General features: G+C 43.1%; 3 protein-coding genes and 1 pseudogene across 4 annotated transcripts; 3 read left to right on the top strand and 1 right to left on the bottom strand.

Moving 5' to 3' along the window:
* Positions 1 to 1885: 1885 nt before the first annotated feature.
* On the top strand, positions 1886 to 3714 carry LOC133497646 (oocyte zinc finger protein XlCOF20-like). Its single transcript, XM_061813699.1, has 2 exons — positions 1886 to 2744; positions 2821 to 3714. Exons 1-2 carry the CDS (start codon positions 2639 to 2641, stop codon positions 3609 to 3611), a joined length of 897 nt encoding a protein of 298 aa, XP_061669683.1. The 5' UTR covers positions 1886 to 2638; the 3' UTR covers positions 3612 to 3714.
* A 2342-nt stretch (positions 3715 to 6056) lies between these two features.
* LOC133497559 (gastrula zinc finger protein XlCGF57.1-like) lies at positions 6057 to 9138 on the bottom strand. Its single transcript, XM_061813555.1, has 2 exons — positions 8741 to 9138; positions 6057 to 7868 (listed from the first exon to the last, which is right to left on the bottom strand). The coding sequence occupies exons 1-2, from the start codon at positions 8868 to 8870 to the stop codon at positions 6223 to 6225; spliced, it is 1776 nt and encodes a 591-aa protein (XP_061669539.1). The 5' UTR covers positions 8871 to 9138; the 3' UTR covers positions 6057 to 6222.
* An 883-nt stretch (positions 9139 to 10021) lies between these two features.
* LOC133497591 (gastrula zinc finger protein XlCGF57.1-like) lies at positions 10022 to 15642 on the top strand (annotated as a pseudogene).
* Positions 15643 to 17439: 1797 nt separating this feature from the next.
* On the top strand, positions 17440 to 21457 carry LOC133497569 (gastrula zinc finger protein XlCGF57.1-like). 2 transcript variants are annotated; one of them, XM_061813579.1, is made up of 2 exons: positions 17440 to 17867; positions 19692 to 21457. In XM_061813579.1, the coding sequence occupies exons 1-2, from the start codon at positions 17735 to 17737 to the stop codon at positions 21167 to 21169; spliced, it is 1611 nt and encodes a 536-aa protein (XP_061669563.1). In that variant the 5' UTR covers positions 17440 to 17734; the 3' UTR covers positions 21170 to 21457. The 2 variants fall into 2 exon arrangements, 1 of the variants encoding a protein (XP_061669563.1); XR_009794069.1 differs by having other exon boundaries at positions 17739 to 17867; positions 17978 to 19758.
* Positions 21458 to 23076: the final 1619 nt, after the last annotated feature.

Raw genomic sequence — 23076 nt, forward strand, 5'->3', positions numbered from 1 at the left:
TTTTGAACAGGGGTGTGTAGACTTTGTATATCCTCTGACACTAGGTTCCGTTGTAAATTAGTGTTATTTATTTATTAATTTGTACATTTAAATGTTGTAACACCTCAGAGGATATCGTAAGCGTTGCCAAAAGCACACATTTTGAGTTGACTAAGTAAAATCGTGACCTTACAAAAGCGCGTTTGTCTTTTTTAGGGGTTCTGCAGACGACTGCGAAGAACATCTTGAACCCGAGTATTCAGGAGTGGAGCTCCAGGATGGAAAAGCCGGAGCCGCACCATCCTCACATTAAAGAGGAAGAGCAGGAGGAGGACATCGCCACCTTTCCGTTGACCGTCAATGTGAAGAGTGAAGACGGTGGCGGAGACCACTGTGGAGGACCACAAGGAGGCGGCCTCTTGGCGCCGCTTGCTGGTAGTGATGACACAACAGCCCATTCCCGGGACACGGATGAGGGCCAACACGCCATGGGTGATATGTCCTGTCACGCTGACAAAAAACGTGTGACATGTTCTCAGTGTGACAAAACCTTTGACAGAACGTCATTGTTGATAAGACACACAAGGACACACACGGGAGAAAAACCTTTTGCCTGCTCAGTTTGTGGCAAAAGATTCTCTTTGAAGACAAATTTAACGATGCACACGAGGACACACACTGGAGAAAAACCTTTTGCCTGCTTCGTCTGCGGGAAAAGATTCGCTAAAAACACAAATTTGAGGATACACACGCGAACACACACTGGAGAGAAGCCTTTTGCCTGCTCGTTTTGCGCTAAAAGATTCACTCAGAAAGGAGATTTAATAATGCATACACGAATACACACGGGAGAAAAACCGTTTGCCTGCTCAGTTTGCAGTAAAAAATTTACTGAAAAGAAAAATTTGACGACACACATGAGAACGCACACTGGTGAGAAACCATTCAATTGCACCGTGTGTGATAAAAGATTTTACGTTAAGCGTGAGGTAAAGCGACACAAGTGTGCTGGTGAGAAGAGCAGCAGTTGATGAAGCTGCAGACAAAACTGAAGAAACTAACAAATGACTTTTGCATTTGATTCACGGTGGCATGTGAAGTTTCTGTTGCCAGGCAACGCAGAGTGGTAACTATGACAGGATCAAACTCTTCAAAGTAGACTCGCCCTTTGCTGGAAATGTCATGTCATTATCCAAGCCGCTAATCCTCACTAGGATTGTGGGAAAAATGGAGCCTATCCCAGCTAGCTTTGGGGCGAAAGGCAGACTAGACCCTGAACTGGTCCCCAGTCAGTTGCAGGGCAGATATCTCCACCATCACTGAGCGAGAATCGATCCCACGGTGCCCGCACTAATGGCGGGCATTTCTACCACGACACCATCAGTGACTTCCCTCTGCTGGGAATACTGTACATTAGGTACTGTGAATGAGGTACGGCTCTCTATGAGCTTCATAATTGCTGCAGTTATCCAAGTATGCACAAACTGAAGAATCAGTGTCATTTTCCTTTACAGTGTGACTGGATATTCTCAACCCTAAACTAAGTTTTGAAGCTTACTTGTCCGGTGTTGCAATAAAAATCACAAAAGATAAATGTCTTTCTACCTGCATTTTTAAAAAATTATTATTTGGGCTATCAAAATCTATCTAGTATTCACTGTAGAGTATGCAGCAGCTCCCCACGATTCTTCCGTAACCTGCTCAACGACGATAATTTCATCAAAATGTTCAATCGTGGGCGGCACGGTTATGAGGAGTCCTCTCCGAATCCTTTTTTTTTTTTTTGCTTCGGAACTCAATTCGTCCGTTTGACATGGCGCTTTTCCTCACTGCTGGTGTGCTGGCGCCAGCAAACAGTAGAGCACATTCTCACCTATGGACAATTTTAGTCTTCAACTAACCGAGCATGGGTGGGTGGGGTGTTACTGAGAAGACAGGTCGTTCGGATTCTACAAAATGCTTCCAAAAGAGGCGTGATCGATGCAACTCGGATGTGACATTTAGCAAGGAGATGTATATTACCCACAGTTCTTTGCGGGCGACAGTTCTTTGAAGTTTATGGACTACACGAAGACTATTGAAATCTTCATGCTAGAGATTTTACAGCTAAAGATAGTACCATGCATTGTTAATTTATGGACAAACGTATGTTAAGGATGCTAAAATTATAACTTGTCTCAACAGACTAACAGCTGCCACCTAGCGGTATTTTCTGCACACTTCAAAACTCGTGATGTGTTTTGAATGAACACAATTTACTCAAGCACAATCGAAATGACGAGGAGTTTAGTTCTCCAATGCATTTGTCTTTGCTATATAAGAGTGCAACGCCCTTTTTATTCGGCCCACATCAGGCGCAAAACCAGCACTACAATTTGAAACGCGGATATCGTTTGTCCCATTGGAGTCGCCGTAGTTTGCAGTGCTACTCGTGTCGCTGCTCTTCCGTGCACAGTTCGCGACAACAAACTGAGCAAAACTAAGCCAACCGAAACGTCGACGCGGTTGGCCCATCGCCACCTCGATGGACCAAAACGCCGTTCGTTAAATCTTCCAGTCCTGATAAGTCTCGTCTCACATTTAAGGTTCACGGCCGAGCGTAGCTTAGCTTAGCTTAGCTTTTTGAGCTGCTCACAAAGGGACGGGAAGCGGAGAGCAAATGTGTGCCAAACGCGTGAAAGAAGAAAAGTGCGAGGAGAACGAGCGACGACGTCAACCGCTGGACGCTCTTTGTCAGCAGCCTCGCTTTGTTTTCAACCGGCCAGGTTTGCTTGTTTCTTCCTTCTCCGAGTGAGCAAAGCTCGACTTTGACAAAACTGTTTGCCTTCTTGTGTCCTGCAGACGTCTATGACGGAGAGCTTTGTCCTGAGCCTCCTGGCGTTAAAGAGGAAGACGATCCAGAGGGCTCGTACATAAAAGAGGAAGAGCAGGAGGTCGCCATCACCAGGTTTCACTTGACTCGCGTTACTGTCAAGCGTGAAGACGGCGATGGAGGATCACAAGCAGACGGCCTCTTACCTCCTCTATCAGATAGCGACGACGTGACGTCACACTCTGACGACGACGATGATGATGATGATGATGAAGAACAGTCTCATGATGATATGACCCTGCACACTGACAGGAAGCGAGTGAAATGCGCTCATTGTGACAAAGTTTTTTACAAGTCCTCCTTGAAAAGACACATGAGAACACACACTGGAGAGAAACCGTTTGCCTGTCCGGCGTGTGGTAAAAAATTCTCGAGAAAGGGAGATTTGGCAACACACCAAAGAACACACACCGGGGAGAAGCCTTTTGCGTGCTCCTTTTGTGGGAAAAGATTTACTCAAGGAAACTCTCTGATAGCACACGAGAGAACGCACACTGGTGGGAAACCTTTTGCGTGTTTGGCTTGTGGTAAAACATTCAGTCAGAAGGGAAATTTGATTGCGCACACAAGAACACACACTGGAGAAAAACCTTTTGGCTGTTCAGTCTGCGGCCAGAGATTCTCGATAAAAGCAAATTTAACAACGCACATAAGGACGCACACTGGAGAAAAACCTTATGCCTGCTCAGTGTGTGACCAAAGATTCTCTATCAAGAGAAATTTGACAAGACACTCAAGAACACACACTGGAGAGAAATGACTCAGTTGTAGCAAATGATGAAATATTGTATGAAAAGGGTTTGCGTCACAGACGAGTGTGCTGGTGAGGAGCAGTGAGTTGCAGAATAAACTGAAGAAACTGAGCCTGTGTTGGTAATTCTCTTCTATTTTCTTCTCATCGCTATTTAGGGATTTTTACACAATCTTATATGACCAGAAGTAACTATTCACATTGTGTGTGATGTCATGATTCTCCCGGTCCTCGCCTTGGCTGTGCAGGTCCCCCGACACACCTGCGCCTTATCCCCAATAATTACCTGTAGTACTTATAGGACCCTGCGGACGACCTGGCATTGCCAGACTGTTGCCGTCCATGCCTCGGTCCGTTACTTCCTTGCTTCTGATCCCTAACCCTGCGTATTGACCTCTGCCTGTTCTCCGACCAATCCGGGAAGCTTAACGTCCTTGATACTGCTTCTCTCTCTGACTGACTTCCCGGTTTACGACCTTTGAACGAATAAAGACCTTCTTTTAACTGCCTCCCTACGTACCGAGTCGTGCATTTAGGTCCACACTCGAGTTCTGGTTATGACATATGGTTTTGCTGACCATTCTTGAGGCGCATATATATATATAGAGAGAGAGAGAGAATGCAGAGTACAGAGCAAACATCTCCACATATCAGAAAAACATTTGCCCACGTATTTGGTCTCAATTACCAAACACCCAAACTATGCAAAGCGGAACAGGTACCGCACCGTGGTGATGTTGCACATTGCAACTCAGAAGGATTCCAACAAGTTTGTCCGAGTTGCTTTGCCGTACTACTGCCCCTGCCGCTCTACTACGCGTTTTTTTCCCCCTTTTTTTTCCCACGCGGTAAAACTAATCGTGAACTTGCTCCATCCTGAACACAGCACGTCCGTCACTACGGCGCGACTCACGAATCACATCCCAAATCTTCGTGTGAAGTCGTCTCGGTGCACGTTGAAGCGTCTACGACTAGCCTAACTTTGTTTAGCTTAGCTTCGCTCCGCAGGCGTTTGTTAGACGCGATTGTGAGCAACACATCGCGAAGCAAAGAGAGAAGACGTGACAATCAAATGTGTTTAGCGAGTCATCAAGTATGAAAGAAAACCACAAGGGGATTTTTTTTGTGTGTGTGACAAAGGAGAATGCAGCAGCTGTTGTTGTCGCTCTATCTCTACGAGGTTTGAGCACCTACTCACTTGTTTTCGAACTACCGTCATTGATGAATATTCTTGTGCAGCGATGGTGCAGATCTATTCATCAGTGGCGTCTTTGGTTTTGATTTTGGTGGTTTAAAAATGTGGACAATTAATTGTACAAAATTCCCACACACCCAAATTTCACAAATCTCATCATGCCATTTGTGAAATTTGGGTGTGTGGGAATTTTGCGAGTGTCAAGGGAGCCGCCAACAGAGACACGTTTGTGCAGTCAGATCATCGCAAAATATCGCTCAACACAGGTCAAGTGTGACAATCATTCACACTTAGCTCTGTTATGCAAGCGAAGAACTGCTAATTCATTTATATGAGACATGTATTGAAAATCAAATTTAGGGTTTACCTTTGTGCAAACATATCTGTTCCGGTTGATTTTAGATGGATTCAGTTGATGATGCGGTCTTCCACAAAGTTTGATCCATTAAAGACATTTTTCGTACTGGGTCTTCGGTTTTGGAAAGGGTACGAATGGAACTCCACCAAGTAGCCTTTCAGGATACCTGTCGTCACTATTACAAAATCCGTGACTACACCTCTTAACCATATCTATTGTGCGTTGTCTGAGATTTGAGTCCGGGATTATGCAGATCTCTGGCCTCTGATTGGTCAGTGACGCGGATTGCGCAACATCCACGCAGGGGTCAATTGACCCGGCAAAATGTGACAACAAACTCAAGGAATAATTATTGCTGTTGAATTCTACGTTATCTGTTGAAGAATTTAATTGCGTTAAAGAGTGAAGAAGCTACTGGAATGTTCGCTAGTTTTCGTTTGCGTTGCTTGGTGGCGCCTACCTGAGGGAAGGAGTTGGAAGAGCTGGTGACCAGGATGTGAAGGGTCTGAGAGGATTATGCCTGCTCTTGTCTTAGTTTGAGTAAAGTCCAATTCCTCAAGGGTGGGTAGGGTGGTACCGACAATCCTTGTTGTTACTGAATGCGAGAAATGACTTTGTTGGTACGCACGCTTCATCAAAGAAAAAAAAGTAACAAAGAGTTTATGCACATGAAAAATAGAAAGGAAAGTTTTGATGAGGAGGTAAAAGACGTAGCGTGCCTACTATTACGGCCACGATAGTGTTTGGTTGTGCATCCGGCTTCAAACTTTTGCCAATCAAAAATGACCGAAGCCATGAGGGCCGTCGGCGTGAGAGAGGACCAGTTGATGGTCAAGCAGGTCACCTACAAACGGAGGTTCTGCTGTGGAGCCATCAGGAAGGTAGGAAGGAACGAGTCAGTGATGAGCAACGCAGCCTCGGTCGCTTTCTTCGGTTTATTATCCAGCTTCCATCGCACTCGTGACTCTTAAGCTCAGACTTGACATCCAATATTTTGTTATACACATTGTAACTGAATAATAAGTTTGCCATCATTTCTTTACCCGGTATATGTGTGTGTGTGTGTGTTATTTGACAGTCCTGTGCAGCGAATCTTTGGCCACAAACTGAGCAGGCAAAGGTTTTTCTCCCATGTGTGTTCTTGTGTGCCTTTTTAAACTGGCCTTGACAGAGAACCTTTGGCCACAAAGTGAGCAGGCAAAAGGTTTTTCACCAGTGTGCGTTCGCGTGTGTCTTGTCAAATGAGTCTTCACAGTGAATCTTTTCCCACAAACCGAGCACACGAAAGGTTTCTCTCCAGTGTGCGTTCTCGTGTGTGTCGTTAAATTGGTCTTTTTAGCAAATCTTTTCCCGCAAGCTAAGCAGGCAAAAGGTTTCTCTCCGGTGTGTGTTCTTCTGTGGCTTGTTAAATCTCCCTTCTGAATGAATTTTTTGCCACAAAATGAGCAGGCAAAAAGTTTTTCACCCGTGTGTGTCCTTGTGTGTTTTGTCAAATGTTCCTGTGCAAAGAATCTTTGGCCACAAACCGAGCAGGCAAAGTTTTTTTCTGCAGTGTGTATTCTCGTGTGCCTTATTAAATTTGCCTTCACAGAGAACCTTTGACCACAAACCAAGCAGGCAAAAGGTTTTTCCCCACTATGTAATTTTGTGTGCCTTTTTAAATTTGCTTTGAGGGAGAAATTCTGACCACAAATTGAGCAGCCAAAGGTTTTTTCACCCGTGTGTGTTCCTGCGTGAGTTTTTAAGTGTGCCTTTCGAGAGAATTTTTTACCACAAACCGAGCAGGCAAAATGTTTGTCTCCTGTGTGAGTTCTTACGTGCAACTTTAAATCTCCCTTGAAAGAGAATCGTTGACTGCAGAGTGAGCACGCAAAAGGTTTCTCTCCGCTGTGTGTTCTCGTGTGTCTTGCAAAATAGATCCTCTTCGTGAATCCTTTACCACAAAGTGAACAAGCGAAAGCTTTTTCGCCGGTGTGTGTTCTTGTGTGTGTTTTCAAATTTGCCTTGACAGAGAATCTTTGGCCGCACACTAAGCATGCAAAAGGTTTCTCTCCAGTGTGGGTTCTCGTGTGCCTCGTTAGATTTTGCTTCCCAGTAAACCGTTTACCGCAGACTGAACAAGCAAACGGTTTTTCTCCAGTATGTGTTCTTGTGTGTATTGTCAAATCCCCCTTCTGAAAAAACCTTTTTCCACAAACCGAGCAGGCGAGAGGTTTTTCACCGGTGTGTGTTCTGAGGTGTTTTGTTAAATTCCCCCTTATTGAGAATCTTTTGTCGCAAAGTGAACAAGCAAAAGGTTTTTCTCCAGTGTGCGTTCTTGTGTGTCTTATCAACGATGACTTGTTGTAAAATGTTCTGTTACAATGAGAACACTGGATGCATTTGTTGTTGGCGTGACATTTCAGAGCACCTTTCCAGTTTTCCTCATCACCTTCGCCATCGTCGTCATAATTAGAAGAGTGTGACGTTATGTCGTCACTCTCCGAGAGCAGAGCCGAGAGGTCGCGTCTTCTCATCTCAACATCTTCACTCTTTAAAGTGACGCCGGTCGTTTGAAACTTGCCGATTTCATCCTCTGGCGCTTCATCTTTAATGGACTGGGACTCTGGCTTGCCGTCTTCTTTAACGTCAGGTAAATCGGGCTCCTCCTCAATTTTAACGTGAGCGTTTTCCGGCTCCTGCTCCTCAGGATGAAGATCTCCTTCACTGACGTCTGCAAAACACAAAACGACAAAAACATCCTTGGCTGAAGTCGAGTTTTGTTCGGCCGAACCTCATGTTGGGACTTCGATGTCGTGTAGTATTGTTACTACATGTTTTTGGGCAAGGCTTATCGGACAAATTTTTGATCCCCAGATTGGAAATTGAAGACTAATTTATGGGGACATTCACTGGTTACAACACATTATGATAAGAACGAGTATTATGAAATTAAAGAAGGATTACATTCATTTATTTTACAAAAACAGCTCATCCAAATTGAGTAAAATGTATTGCACACACACAAACAATCCGATACGTCTACGCCAACACTGAGCCAGCGAACAAGGTCAACTGCTCGCTTGCCCTCTTGCATTTATTTTGCTATTTTAAACAACGTAACTTTGCGGCACTAAGGAGGTAGATTGCGTTTTAAAGCCCATGTTTTGTGTCATTGTTTTATTATTTGCTAGTTATGCCATAGGTGGCACGGTGGCTCAGCTGGTCAAGCGTTGACCTCACAGTTCTGAGGTCCCGGGTTCAATCCCGGACTCGCCTGTGTGGAGTTTGCACGTTCTCCCCGTGCCTGCGTGGGTTTTCTCCGGGCACTCGGGTTTCCTCCCACATCCCAAAAACATGCAACATTAATTGGACACTCCAAATTGTCCCTAGGTGTGATTGTGAGTGCGGCCGTTTGTCTCTGTGTGCCCCGCGATTGGCTGGCAACCAGTTCAGGGTGTACCCCGCCTCCTGCCCGTTGACAGAGGGGATAGGCTCCAGCACTCCCTCGTGAGGATAAGCGGCAAAGAAAATGGATGGATGGATAAACACAAGATTCATAAATGAAAGTGGTCGATAAACCATTGAGATGGGAGGTAAACAAACCTGCATTTTGGAAGCAATCCCGAGGTTGTTCCCAAACTGCGTCCCGCAGTCGACGCTGTCGCTGCTTCTCCTCTTTTGGACCCGAAGTGTCCTCCCCGCAGTCTTCTTCTTTCACGCGTTTTGCACCCATTTCCACGCGATCACCAACACCCTTTCCACTCACAAACTCCTTTTTTTTTTTTCGTCCGTGCGAGCAAAGCTAAGCTAAAAATAAGATCGACAGGCCATTTTTGTTCCAGCAAAGTGGAGATAGACGTGGTCCAGTCGAGCTTCGGTCCGTCTGGTTCCACAGTTCCTTCGGGCGGTTCCCGCAATCGTTTTTTTTTTTTTTTTTTTTTTGTTTGTTTTGTGTTTTTTGTTTTTACTTCGGAACTTTCCTTTCAGACAAGCAAGAAGACCCGGAAGTACTTGCTGGAAAGGTCGTTGGAATTTTTTTTTTCTTTATTGAACATTAAACAGAACAAAACAATTCAACGCAGAAGACAATTTGCCAGGGGGGTCAAAAACAAGATTACATTCCACAGAAAAACGTGAAATAAACTACACAAATTTACCGTTTTAATGGCTTTAGCGTTCAAAGAATTCTTAATGGTATGAATATACTGTCTAGTTTCATTTTGAAAGAAAATAAAAAAAGGATTTTTATTTATACACCTACATTTATGAATATGAAATTTAGCTAGTAAAATTATAAGATTAATCATGTAATAGTGTCTGTTTTTAGACGAGGTAAAAGACGTGAAACCAAACAGTATATTTTCAAAACAAAGAGTAAAACTGTTGTCAATAAAAGTAGAAATAAAAATACAAACATCTTTCGGTCGTTGGAATTCTGTGATTACTTTAAAAAGAAGAAGAAAAAGAAAACACAAAGCAATTTCACGGTACGATTTGTCATAAATTCTAATCTTTTTTTTTTTTAACATGAGGCATTTTTTATGTCTGTTAAAGCATCTTGAATTGACGTTGAATTTTTGGCGGCTCTAAATTGCCCGTAGGTGTGATTCGTGTGAATGCTTGTTTGCTTCTATGTGCGGTTGGCTGACGACCAGTCCAGGGAGGGTGTAAAGTAAGCTTGTTTCGAGCAAAGGTGGGGGTGGAAAACGAAGTCTGGTTCCGAGGCGCGTGTCAGTGACGGCATTGACACGTCACCAGGGGAAAACTGGGTCTCGTTTAGGAAGTGACGGTAGAGATTATATTACACAGCACATGGGAAATATATTTTCATGAACGAAAACAAATAAAATGTGACACCGGTTGAACAATCTTCTTTATTGTGCACATATCAATTGCTGTATGTGTTGTGAGAACATTTTCGATCAATTCCTAGCACAATAGGCCCCGCCTACGCGTGCAGGTAGTTTGTCCAAGTGGAGTTTCCGTCCAACTCTTGCTGGCTACATGGATGATTTGTGTAAGCGCACACGCTGTAATAAACAACACTTCACGAATATTCTGATCATACCGAAGCTTAGACACAGCACATCGTTCACTAATTTTATTAAGAAAAACATAATTACTGCGATCATCGTACCCGTATGAACTGTGCGCTTTCTCATGCTAGCCGAACTTCGCTTGCTAGCCGCGAACAGGGAGAGGCGTTCGAGTGCAAAAGTGTTGCGATTGTCGCCGGGAAATGTGTGCAAAAGCTGTGAAAGAAGAAGAGTGCGAGGAGGAACTTTGTGGCACAAAAGAGGAGAACGAGCGACAACGTCAAGCAGTGGGCGCAGTTTACAAGTCTCAACCTGCGTTACACGAAGGAGGTTTGTTCACCTCTTTCTGTCACCTCTTTCGTCACTACTTTTTGCTATTCAAAAGTTTATAAATACTTTTATAAACTTACAAAAACATGGACGCCAGGTTACTTCCGGGTAGCAGAAACGACGCTTCGTTCTCAAACTCGAGCTGATTTGAATTGTAAACGACAAGCGATACACCCCCAAAGTTTTAGTTTGGTTTTGATTGACTCAGTCCAAACTTATTCAGCGGAACCCGTGGACGATGAGGAGGTCCAATTAAGTGAATCCATAATGTCCACTTCTCAAGGAACAGACTGCCCTAAAAGACCATCGTCGGGTTTCTGGAAAGCATTTTTTTTTTTCGTATTTCCGTCAAAAATGTTTGCTTCGGTGTGATTTGAGTCGATTAGCAAAACATAATGGTTCCATTTTTCTGAGACCGTGTACACAAACAAAGCGCTTGAAAGTAGAGATGAGTTTGCAGTCTGTAAGATTATAAAAAGCAAACAAACCGATTCAAGAGATCGAAAGAGATTAGACGTGGCGATGTCTATTCGTGCATAAATTATTCATATTTCTCCAAGTATGCACAGCATAGATTTCATGACTCAATCACATGAATTGAAAAATATTTTCATGAGGTCGTTGCTGACTGGCAGTGTTTATTAATCTCATTTTTTGTTTTGCTTCTCTGGGGAAGGCGCTGAAAATTTCCATTCTTGTGTCGTGGGATACTACACCGCAATCTTGAGGCCATCTTTGTTTTATTCATCTATTAAATGATGACAAAGGTCGTTAGGAGTAGAGGTTCGATACAGAGCTCGTGCACGTGACGTCACAGTTTGGACGGCGCCATATTGCCGGTCAAAAAGAGCTCCTTTCCACTGCGGGGGCCGTTGAACCGGAGCAAATTTTTCACAATGTCCAAGACTTGTTGTGCTGTTGGTTGTCACAACAGACGATACAGATATTCAAAAAGATCATTCTATGGAATACCAGCTGAAAAGACAAGAAAAGATTGATGGATTTCGGCAATTGACCCCTCCGTGGATATTGCACAATCCGCGTCACTGACCAATCAGAGGCCAGAGATCTGCATAAACCAAAGCCCGTTTTTCCTCCCGCCATTTTCTCAGACAACATTGCATGGTCTAGTATAGGTTTAGTTAGCGTTTTATCGGGTATTTGGGTTATTTAACAAAAAATATGGTTAAGAGGTGTAGTCACGGACTTTGTAATAGTGACGACAGGTATCCTGAAAGGCTACTTGGTGGAGTTCCATTCGTACCCTTTCCAAAACCGAAGACCCAGTACGAAAAATGCCTTCGATGGATCAAAGACCGCATCATCAACTAAATCCATCTAATATCAACCGGAACACATATGTTTGCACCAAGGTATGCCCTATATTTGATTTTCAATACATGTCTCATATAAATGAATTCAAAGTTCTTCGCTAGCATAACACTGCTGCGTGTGAACGATTGACACACTTATTCTTTGTTGAGCGATGATCGGACTGCACAAACGTGTCGCTTTCTTGCTGGCTCGCGGCCAAAACGTAACCAGACTGTGTTTGCACGAAGATATGCCCTAAATTTGATTTTTAATACACGTCTCGTATAAATGAATGAGACGTTCTCCGCTAGCATAACATTGCTACGTGTGAACGATTGAATGAAATCAGAAGCATGGCGTCTCTCTCAGTTAAGAATGTATTGTATTTAGAATCTATAATATATCGTTGATTTGAATGAAATCAACGATATATTATTCAGTTCAGAATGTATTGTATTGTATTTGCCATTTTTTGACCAATTGACCCCTCCGTACAGGGCACTTAACCACGCCTCCTGAAGTGACGTCACGCCACGTGCACTGACGTAAGACAAACAATTTGTAAAAAATGGCAAATACAATACAATACATTCTGAACTGAATAATATATCGTTGATTTCATTCAAATCAACGATATATTATAGATTCTAAATACAATACATTCTTAACTGAGAGAGACGCCATGCTTCTGATTTCATTCAATCATTCACACGTAGCAATGTTATGCTAGCGAAGAACGTCTCATTCATTTATACGAGACGTGTATTAAAAATCAAATTTAGGGCATATCTTCGTGCAAACACCGTCTGGTTAAGCTTCTGGCCGCGAGCCAGCAAGAAATCAATACGTTTGTGCAGTCCGATCATCGCTAAATATCGCTCAACAAAGAATAAGTGTGTCAATCGTTCACACGCAGCAGTGTTATGCTAGCGAAGAACTTTGAATTCCTTTATACGAGACATGTATTGAAAATCAAATATAGGGCATACCTTTGCGCAAACATATGTGTTCCGGTTGATATTTGATGGATTTAGTTGATGATGCGGTCTTTGATCCATCGAAGGCATTTTTCGTACTGGGTCTTCGGTTTTGGAAAGGGTACGAATGGAACTCCACCAAGGAGCCTTTCAGGATACCTGTCGTCACTATTACAAAGTCCGTGACTATACCTCTTAACCATATTTTTTTGTTAAATAACCCAAACACGCGATAAAACGCTAACTAAACCTATACTGGACCAATGTTGTCAGAGAAAATGGCGGGAGCAAAAAGGGGCTTTGGTCTATGCAGATCTCTGGCCTCTCATTGGTCAGTGACGCGGATTGCGCAATATCCACGGAGGGGTCAATTAAACATGATGGATGGTGCCCAAGAAAAATGCACACACACGCCCGTGTAGCGATCGCTTCATTTCAGGTAGTAATTATTCTTCTCAATCTCAAAATCCCAAGAAGTATTTATAATGCCAAGTTGTCTTATTTGAGAACAATGCGTATTAATAAAATAACTGTCGGTCGCAGAGGTTTATGGAGGTTAAGTGTTGCCGCAATCGCTTCCGTGTACATTCTGTGGAGACGACGCCGTCCTCCTTTCTTTCCAATCATAGTTAGTGAGTGCGAGTTTGTGTAAAACCAGGGGTCATTTATTTAAATATTGGCATTCGTATTGATTGCAAGGTGAAAAGATCGATGGATTCCGGCAAAGCTTAACATGTGGCCGAACACGCTTCTGCGTTGACGAGCCGTCAAAACCGTCACTATGTGGGATTTATTCCTGATTGAGAACAGATCCAGCAACAAAGTATTCATATGTGTCCAAACTTTTCCGTGTAAATCTCGACGACGTACTCACCAGATCCACGTGTAGATCCAGTTGTCCAAGACAAGTGGAAGCGGGTTAACAGTCCAATTTCTCATCAGTGAAAACATCGACTTCGGCATTAAATACGCGTCCTCTATGCCGAGTTTATCTAATTTTTCCACATACCTTCATTTATTTTCACCTTCTCAACGTCTAACGGTGTCGGAAGGGACTCTGGGCGTCGTGCTATAGGACATATTTCCGTGTCGTCTCCGATCGACTTAGCATTGGGCAATGCTTTGATAGACCGGCAATATGGCGACGTAAACAAAAGCCACGTAATTTTTATGACGTAGGTGCAAGAGCTTTATAAAGAGTAATTTTAAAGACGAGCTCTCCAATACTCATATTTTCAAAGTGTAACTTTTTATATCCCTCAGTTATATAGGAACGTTGATATCCCTGTGTCGTCTTATCCAACATTCAAGGAAAATAAATGTGATTCTTCAAACATTTTTTTTATACATATTAAATAATACGACACAGCATCAATGACACTGGACCTTTCTAAAGCATGTGTTCTTGTGTCTTACAGACATCAGTGAAGAATATCTTCGTCCTTTAGAGGAAAAGCCGCACGTTACCAAAAAAGAGGTGGATGACATCATCCAGTTTTCGTTGTTTGGTGTCCCTTTGAAGTGTGAAGATGATGACGGCAAAGGTCACAGCGAGGGGAACAGAGTGGCCGAGGCTCCAAGCAGCAGCTCAAGCCAACACACGACAACAGAAGGTGCTGGATCACAAGCAGACAGCCCATTATTAGCTCCACTATCAGATAATGTCGTCACAGCTTCTGAAACTGACGGTGAGCAGCACTCCAATGGTGATCTTAAGTGTCACAGCAACTACAAACACGTCAAATGTTCTCAGTGTAACAAAACCTTTTTCAACAAGTCCTCGTTGAAAAGGCACCTGAGAACACACACCGGAGAGAAACCCTTTTCCTGCTCAGTATGTGGTCTCCAGGTCACGCAGAAGAGCAGTTTAACAAATCACATGAGAACGCACAGCGGAGAGAAACCTTTTGTCTGCCCAGTCTGCAACGTAAGTTTCAGGATTCGTTCGTATTTAAGAACACACGCGCGAGTACACACGGGGGAGAAGCCTTTTTCTTGTTCAGTTTGCGGCAAAGGATTCTCTCGAAAAGGAGATTTACGAACACACACAAGAACGCACACCAGGGAGAAACTTTTTCTCTGTTCCCTTTGCGGTAAAAGATTCGGCCGGAAGGCACATTTGAACGCACATTTTCGAACACACACTGGGGAGAGACCTTTTCCCTGCTCAGTGTGTGGGCAAAAATTCTCCGAACAGGGAAGCTTGCGCAAACACTCAAGAACACACACGGAGAGAAACCCTTTTCCTGCTCAGTATGTGGTCTCCAGGTCACGCAGAAGAGCAGTTTAACAAATCACATGAGAACGCACAGCGGAGAGAAACCTTTTGTCTGCCCAGTCTGCAACGTAAGTTTCAGGATTCGTTCGTATTTAAGAACACACGCGCGAGTACACACGGGGGAGAAGCCTTTTTCTTGTTCAGTTTGCGGCAAAGGATTCTCTCGAAAAGGAGATTTACGAACACACACAAGAACGCACACCAGGGAGAAACTTTTTCTCTGTTCCCTTTGCGGTAAAAGATTTGGCCGGAAGGCACATTTGAACGCACATTTTCGAACACACACTGGGGAGAGACCTTTTCCCTGCTCAGTGTGTGGGCAAAAATTCTCCGAACAGGGAAGCTTGCGCAAACACTCAAGAACACACACGGGAGAGAAACCCTTTGTCTGCTCTATATGTGACCAAAGATTCTCTGAAAAGGAAACTTAAGAACACACACTCGAACCCACACCGGAGAAAAACCTTTTGCTTGCTCGGTTTGCGGCAAAACATTCTCCACAAAGGCAAACTTGAGAACACACACACTAGCACACACAAGGAAGAAACGTTTCACCGTTTCGGTCTACGATATTAAGTCAGGAGTGCAAGACCCTCATCCCGAGCAGCAGGAAGCCGAGCCCTCCCGCATTAAAGAAGAGGAGGACGCCGTCGCCGAGTTTCCCTCGATTTGTGTCATTTTGAAGAGTGAAGATGAGGATGATAATGTGATTTTCAACATGACAAAACCTTTGCTTGCGAGACGGAGCGGAAAAGACACGTGATGCTCCCCACTGGAGAGAAACTTCGGATGTTCAGGATGACCAATCACAAGCACTGAAACTCTTTATTGACAAAAACTGTTAAGACCCGCATTTTGACAGACAGTCCAGTCCATTCCTGTAATTGTTTCAATTGTCTTTTTATATTAAATCTTTACACATACTAATTTGAGTATGTTTTTTTTTTCTTCTTAACTCTAAAATGGATTTGATTTATGCATGCCTGTTTTTTTTTTTTTTTTTTTTAAATATGTGAAGCAATTTGTCAGTCCTCTCAAAGAGGAGCAATTCACTTACTTTTACTCGTTCAGTATGCAATTTCAGTTCAGGATTGGAAAAACAAGTACATATCTGTTTGATTAGCAATACCATGTGTTTTTCATGATACAATAGTTTTATCACTTCACTCTTTTACCTTTTTGGCACCATCTTCTGGCGTTTTAGGGAATTTCAGAAAGCGCAAAATTTGAAGGCATCCCAAAGTTGAAGAAGACCCGACGTCACACACGTAAAAGCATCCAGAGCGACCATGTTTGCTTTCGGGGCTTTACAGTATATGTAGAGTACTTCTTGTGTGATATAATATTACAATATTAGCTGTCACATTGTTCATTTTAATGATATTTTGGCTCAAACAAGCAAAATATAAATCTCGTGAACTGATCTCTGGCACCTCACTTTGAAATATTTTACTTTTTGTGATATTTTATCTCTTAAGTAGGCCTACTATTGTATACACATTACTTATAATCTGCAAAAACACGTCACGTATGGAGACATTTCACCGCCGCAACATTTTTTCATCATTCATTTTACTTCTGACTTTGTAGACCAGGGCTCAGCAACCTTTTTGAGGCCGAGGGCTACTTCGTGAGCACCGATCGTATGAAGGGCGACGTGACCTGTTTGCGGCAAATTTCAGACTCTGTTCATGACACGTACATAAAATATTTTCGTTTTTATTTATCGTAGTGAATGACATCACGGATATTTTAAAAAGTGAATTCACGTAAGCAAGTCAGATTCAGTATTTAACGCACAAATAATAGTAACAATTTGTCGCCTGTGGAATTTTTAGACATACCTCGTGGGTGCCTTATATGGTCCTCGCGGGCTACCATTCGCCCCGCGGGCACCGCGTTTATGACCCCTGGCACTGTAGACTTTGAATCAATTTGTTTTTTTTAGGGGCAAAATTAAAAGCTGTTGACAAAAAAACATTCCCTCTGGTCGGATCAATGGGCGGATTTGGGAGACATTTGCCCATAAATTCGAATTCATAAATCAAATTCTGGATGTCACAGGTATAAAGAAGATTCGCTGCGTCACATTAGCGGGCACAAACTTGCATAATGGGATAAAAAGACGGAAGAACGAGGTCTCATAGTCAATATCTGTTCGGTTATTAAAACTTCTGCAGATGTTGATGTTCATGTAACAGTATCGTAATTTATGCATATAAGAATATAAACACCCTCACGTGGTTTTTCTGGCTCCATTATATTTGGTTGACGTGTTTTGTGTAATCTCGCGTCACAAATATTAGTCGTTGTAGTTGATCGCGTTTTTGAGTTTGTCCAAAGGGATTTGCCGTACTTCTGCAGCTGCTCTTCCTCCACGTACATTTGGGCTCAACAAACGCGCTTTACTCAGCTTATCGTCCCGGTTCAATCCTGGACGTCCAGAAAACTCGTCACAGGACTTTCCCGTCACTACTTTGCAGGAGTAAAACACACTTTATTAAGACTTCGTGCGCGCAAAAGTCGTCTTGGCGCACGTTGAGGATTCTCCGCTTAGCTTAGCTTGCTAGCTAGCCGCTGACAAGGAGAAGCGTTTGTTATTAGCGCGTCTTTAAACTGAGATCAAGCCCGAGTGTAAAGTGTTTGGATTATCACGTGAAAAATGTGTGACAAAAGTGTCAAGGAAGAGCAGTACGAGGAGGAACTTTGTGGCTTTAAAGAGGAGAACGAGCGACAGCGTCCAAGACGACTCGAATCTGTTTTCGAGAGCCCTCGAGATGTGTTGCACAGTGCAGGTTTGTCCAGGTCACAAGAGAGCGAGCAGATGAGCTCATCTCATGCTAATATAGATGTGATTTGCAGCAGAAATATCATATAATCCACTCACTTTTGTCTTTTGGCGCAGGAGTAAATATAAGAGAATGGCGGTCATCTTATCGATCCATAATCAACACCAGATGATCTCTACCATGTCCACACTTGTGCTGCAAAGAATAACATATCGATTACTGTCATCCTCAAAATGGCTGCTTTTATACTTGCTCTAACCCCAGTTGAGTCATTCCGGACTTTATTAGCACGTCAACATGCCAAGATGGATTTGATGGCAAAAATATGCCACATATCCCAAATATGCCTAAAGGACCATGGAGCTCGTGCACCTACGTCATCAAATCACGTGACTTTTGTTTACCTCGCCATATTGCCGGTCAAGCTAAGCATTGCTCAATGCTAAGTAGGTTGGAGAAGACGCGGGAATGTGCCTTGTAGCACGACGCCCAGAGTCTTGTCCGATACCGTCAGACATTTAGAAGGTGAAAACAAAAGACGGTACGTGAAAAAATGACATTAACTTGGCATAGAGGACCCGTATTTAATGCCGAAATGGATGTTTTGGCCGATAAGAAATTGAACTGTTAATTCGCTTCCGCTTGTCTTGGACAAACTGAATATAAACATAGAACTGGTGAGTAAGTCGGCGAGATTTACACGGAAAAGTTTGAAAGCGTAGAAAAGTCTGGACGCATACGAATACTTCCTTGCTGGACCTCTTCTCATCAGGAATAAATCCCAAATAGTGTTTTGATGGCTCATGAACGCAGACGCGTTAGGCCACACGTTAACCTTTGCCGGAATCCTTCGATCTTTTCAGCTAGTATTCAATGCAAATACCAATATTGAAATAAATGACCGCTGGTTTTACACAAACTTGCATTCATTAACTATGATGAAAAAAAGAGGACAGCATCGTCTCCATGGAACATACACGGAAGCGATTGCGGCCACACTTCACCACCGCAAACCTCTGCGAGAGACTTTTTTTTTTTTTTAATACACATTCTTCTCAAATGAGCCAACTTGGCATTATAAATACTTTTTGATAATTTGAGATTGAGACGAATAATTCCTCCCTGAAATGAAGCGATTGCTACACAGGCGTGTGAGTGTTTTGGTTGGGCAACCATCCATCATGTTTGATTACCAAAATTAATTGATATTTTCTGGTCTTTTCATCTGGTATTCCATAGAATGATCTTTTTAAATATTTGCCAACAAACAGCACAACAAGTCTTGGGTGCTGTAAATATTCTGCTGCGGTTCAAAGTCTCCAACAATGTCGAGCGGCTCTGTTGGACCGGCAATATGGCGCAGTGAAAATGGCGACGTCACGTTCACGAGCTCTATATACAAAAGAAAACGAATACACATTAAATTCATATTACACAAATAAATGACGAAACACAAACAATAAACACACCTCATTGACCTTCTGACCAAGCGGAGTTCTTCTTCTTGCTTCTTTTGCTCTTTCTAGCCAACTCCCTTCGAATCTTTCCTGCTGTTGTGATGTTTTGTAAAGCAAGTGCCCCAAAATAAGAGTCCTGACACCAACAACATTGGTGAACAAGGTTCGGCTATATAAACACAAACTAAGAAAAAGACGTTTTCTCTCATTAACATAAATTCTTCACTCTTTCAGTCAAATAAATAAATAAACCATGAAATTAACTCAAGTATTATAACTGACACTCATGGCAGCTACACTTTCAATTAATGAACTACTTAAGCGCCTTTGAAAAGATCTGGAAATGAAAAAACGTTTCGTTTATGTTTTGCAGATGAAGAATATTTTCGTCCCAAGAAACATGAGACAACAAAGTGTCACATTAAGGAGGAAGGGGAAGAGGCCGAGCTCCTTAACATTAAAGAAGAAGAGGAGGAGGGCACCACCAAGTTGCAATTGACTGTGGTTGTTTTGAAGAGTGAAACTGAGGAGGAAGATGATCAAAGCGAGGAGAATGTGGGGGCGGAGCCTAAGAGCGGCGGTGTGACAACACGAGGTGACGGAAACCACTGTGAAGAATCACAAGCAGGTGGCCTCTTAGCGCCGCTATCAGATAGCGACGACTTAACGTCACACTGTTCTTTTGCTGCTGATGATGATGATGATGGACAATCTTCAACAGCTCACCCTGAAACAAATACTGGAGAAAAAAACTTTGCCTGCTCAGTTTGTGGCCAAATATTTGCTTACAAGGGATATTTGACCGCTCACATGCCAACGCACACCGAGGAGAAACCCTTTGCCTGCTCAGTTTGCGATCAAAGATTTGCTTGGAAGGGGCATTTGAACTGTCACTTGCGAACACACACCGGGGAGAAACCGTTTGCCTGTTCAGTGTGCGATCAAAAATTCTCTGAAAAGGGAAACTTGAGAAAACACGCAAAAACCCACACTGGAGAGAAACCCTTTGCCTGCTCAATTTGTGGTAAAAAATTCTCTGAAAATGGAAACTTGAGAAAACACACAAAAACCCACAATGGCGAGAAACGTTTTATCTGCTCATTTTGCGGACAGAAATTTTCTGAACGGGGAAACTTAAGAACACATACAAGAACACACATTGGAGAGAAGCTTTTTGCATGCTCAGTCTGCGGTCAAAGATTTGCCAGGAAAGGACATTTGAACACACACACAAGAACGCACACCGGCGAGAAACCTTTTGTTTGCCCATTTTGCGGTCAATGTTTCTCTGTAAAGGCAAACTTAAAAACACACATACGAACGCACACAGGGGAGAAACCTTTCTCCTGTTCAGTTTGTGGGAAAAGATTTACTGAGAAAGGACATTTGAACACACATGCAAGAACACACACTGGGGAGAAACCTTTTGCCTGCTTAGTTTGCGGAAAAATATTCTCTCGTAAGGCATATTTAAACATGCACATGCGGACACACACTGGTGAGAAACCTTTTGTCTGCTCAGTTTGTGGCCAAACATTTGCTCGTAAGGGACATTTGAACACGCACACGAGAACACACACCGGTGAGAAACCTTTTACCTGCTCATTTTGCGGTCAATGTTTTTCCGTCAAGGCAAACTTAAAAACGCACACACGGACACACACTGGGGAAAAACCCTTTTCCTGTTCAATTTGTGGTAAAAGATTTACCGAGAGAGGACATTTGAACACACACACAAGAACACACTCTGGGGAGAAACCTTTTGCCTGCCTAGTTTGTGGTAAAATATTTTCCCGGAAGGCATCTCTAAACATGCACACAAGAACACACACTGAAGAGAAAACGTTTTAGTTTTCTTTTTGTTGTTGTTATTGTTGTCACTGTTAAATATAATTAATAGGTGTCCTATTTCCCGTCATGCCTTCCGACGGCCTCCATCTTGTGTGTCATAGAGGTCAGAGAACACAGGTGATAGCTGAAGCGTGTAGTTTTTTTTCCATCGTTAATTTATCCGATTGGTCTAAAAGTTGTGACGTCGTAGAAAAAGGGAATCCTGGGATTGTGGTGACGTTATGGGAAACCTATCAATTCTGTATTTTCTATATGTGTGAATGCATTTTAATTCCTTAAAGAATGTAATTCATCCCTACAGGAAGTGGTTTATGAATTAAATGGACTTATTTATATTTGCTTGTTGTTGTTTGGAGTTAGTTCTTCATCCAGAGTAGCAGTGGATTTGAATTTGACAAGACATAAGAAGTGAAATTAGTGGGAAACCATTCAGTTGCATTGTGTCTGTGTAAATGTCTTTCGGCTTGTCCCGATAGGGGTCGCCGCAGCGTGTCATGTGATAAAAGATTTTATTCTAAGGCTAAGAACCACGAGTGTCATAGTGAGAAGTGAAGCAGTCAATCGCTTTACCTAAAATGTAAGGGGGCAACATGGTGGTGCAGCTGTAAAGCGTTGGCCTCGCAGTTCTGAGGACCAGGGATCAAATCCTGGCCCTGCCTGTGTGGAGTTTGCTTGTTTTCCCTGTGTCTGCATGGGTTTTTCTTCGGCACACTCCTGTTTCCTCCCACATCCCAAAAAACCATGCAACATTAATTGGACACTCTAAAGTGACCCCTCCGTCCAGGGCACTTAACCACGCCTCCTGGAGTGACGTCACGCCACGTGCGCTGACGTACGACAAACAATTTGTGAAAATGGCAAATACAATACAATACATTCTGAACTGAGAGAGACGCCATGCTTCTGATTTCATTCAATCGTTCACACGTAGCAATGTTATGCTAGCGGAGAACGTCTCATTCATTTATACGAGACGTGTATTTAAAATCAATTTTAGGGCATATCTTCGTGCAAACACAGTCTGGTTAAGCTTCGGCCGCGAGCCAGCAAGAAAGCGACACTTTTGTGCAGTCCGATCATCGCTCAACAAAGAATAAGTGTGTCAATCGTTCACACGCAGCAGTGTTATGCTAGGGAAGAACTTCAAATTCCTTTATACGAGAGATGTATTGAAAATCAAATATAGGGCATACCTTGGTGCAAACATATGTGTTCCGGTTGATATTTGATGGATTTAGTTGATGATGCGGTCTTTGACCCATCGAAGGCATTTTTCGAACTCCACCAAGTAGCCTTTCAGGATACCTGTCGTCACTAATTACAAAGTCCGTGACTACACCTCTTAACCATATTTTTTGTTAAATAACCCAAATACGCGATAAAACGCTAACTAAACCTATACTGGACCATTCAATGTTGTCTGAGAAAATGGCGGGAGCAAAAACGGGCTTTGGTCTATGCAGATCTCTGGCCTCTGATTGGTCAGTGACGCGGATTGCGCAATATCCACGGAGGGGTCAATTGCCCCAAGGTGTGATTGGGAGTGCGACTGTTGTTTGTCTCCATGTGCCCTGCGATTGGCTGGCGGCCAGTTCAGGGTGTGCCCCGCCTCCTGCTTGATGACAGCAGGGTGGGCTCCAGCACTCCCGCGACCCTTGTGAGGATTAATTAATTTCGCGTACCACGAGAGGGACTTGGTAGGTTTTAGATTTCAAAGAAATTGAAAAGATTGTCTTGTTTATTATTTTTATTTTGTGGTGGCACTTAATGTAAAAGGTTTGCGTCGACATTGTTGCTACCTGAGCACAGACCGATTTTTGTTGCGGTTTCGGTTTTAGCCAACAGGGGTCGCCATAGAGAATCAATACTCTGTTTTGTTGGTGAAGTGTGTCTAAGTCGGCTTGCCG

The sequence above is a fragment of the Syngnathoides biaculeatus genome, chromosome 3 (genome assembly GCF_019802595.1).
Source record: "Syngnathoides biaculeatus isolate LvHL_M chromosome 3, ASM1980259v1, whole genome shotgun sequence".
NCBI lineage: Eukaryota > Metazoa > Chordata > Actinopteri > Syngnathiformes > Syngnathidae > Syngnathoides > Syngnathoides biaculeatus.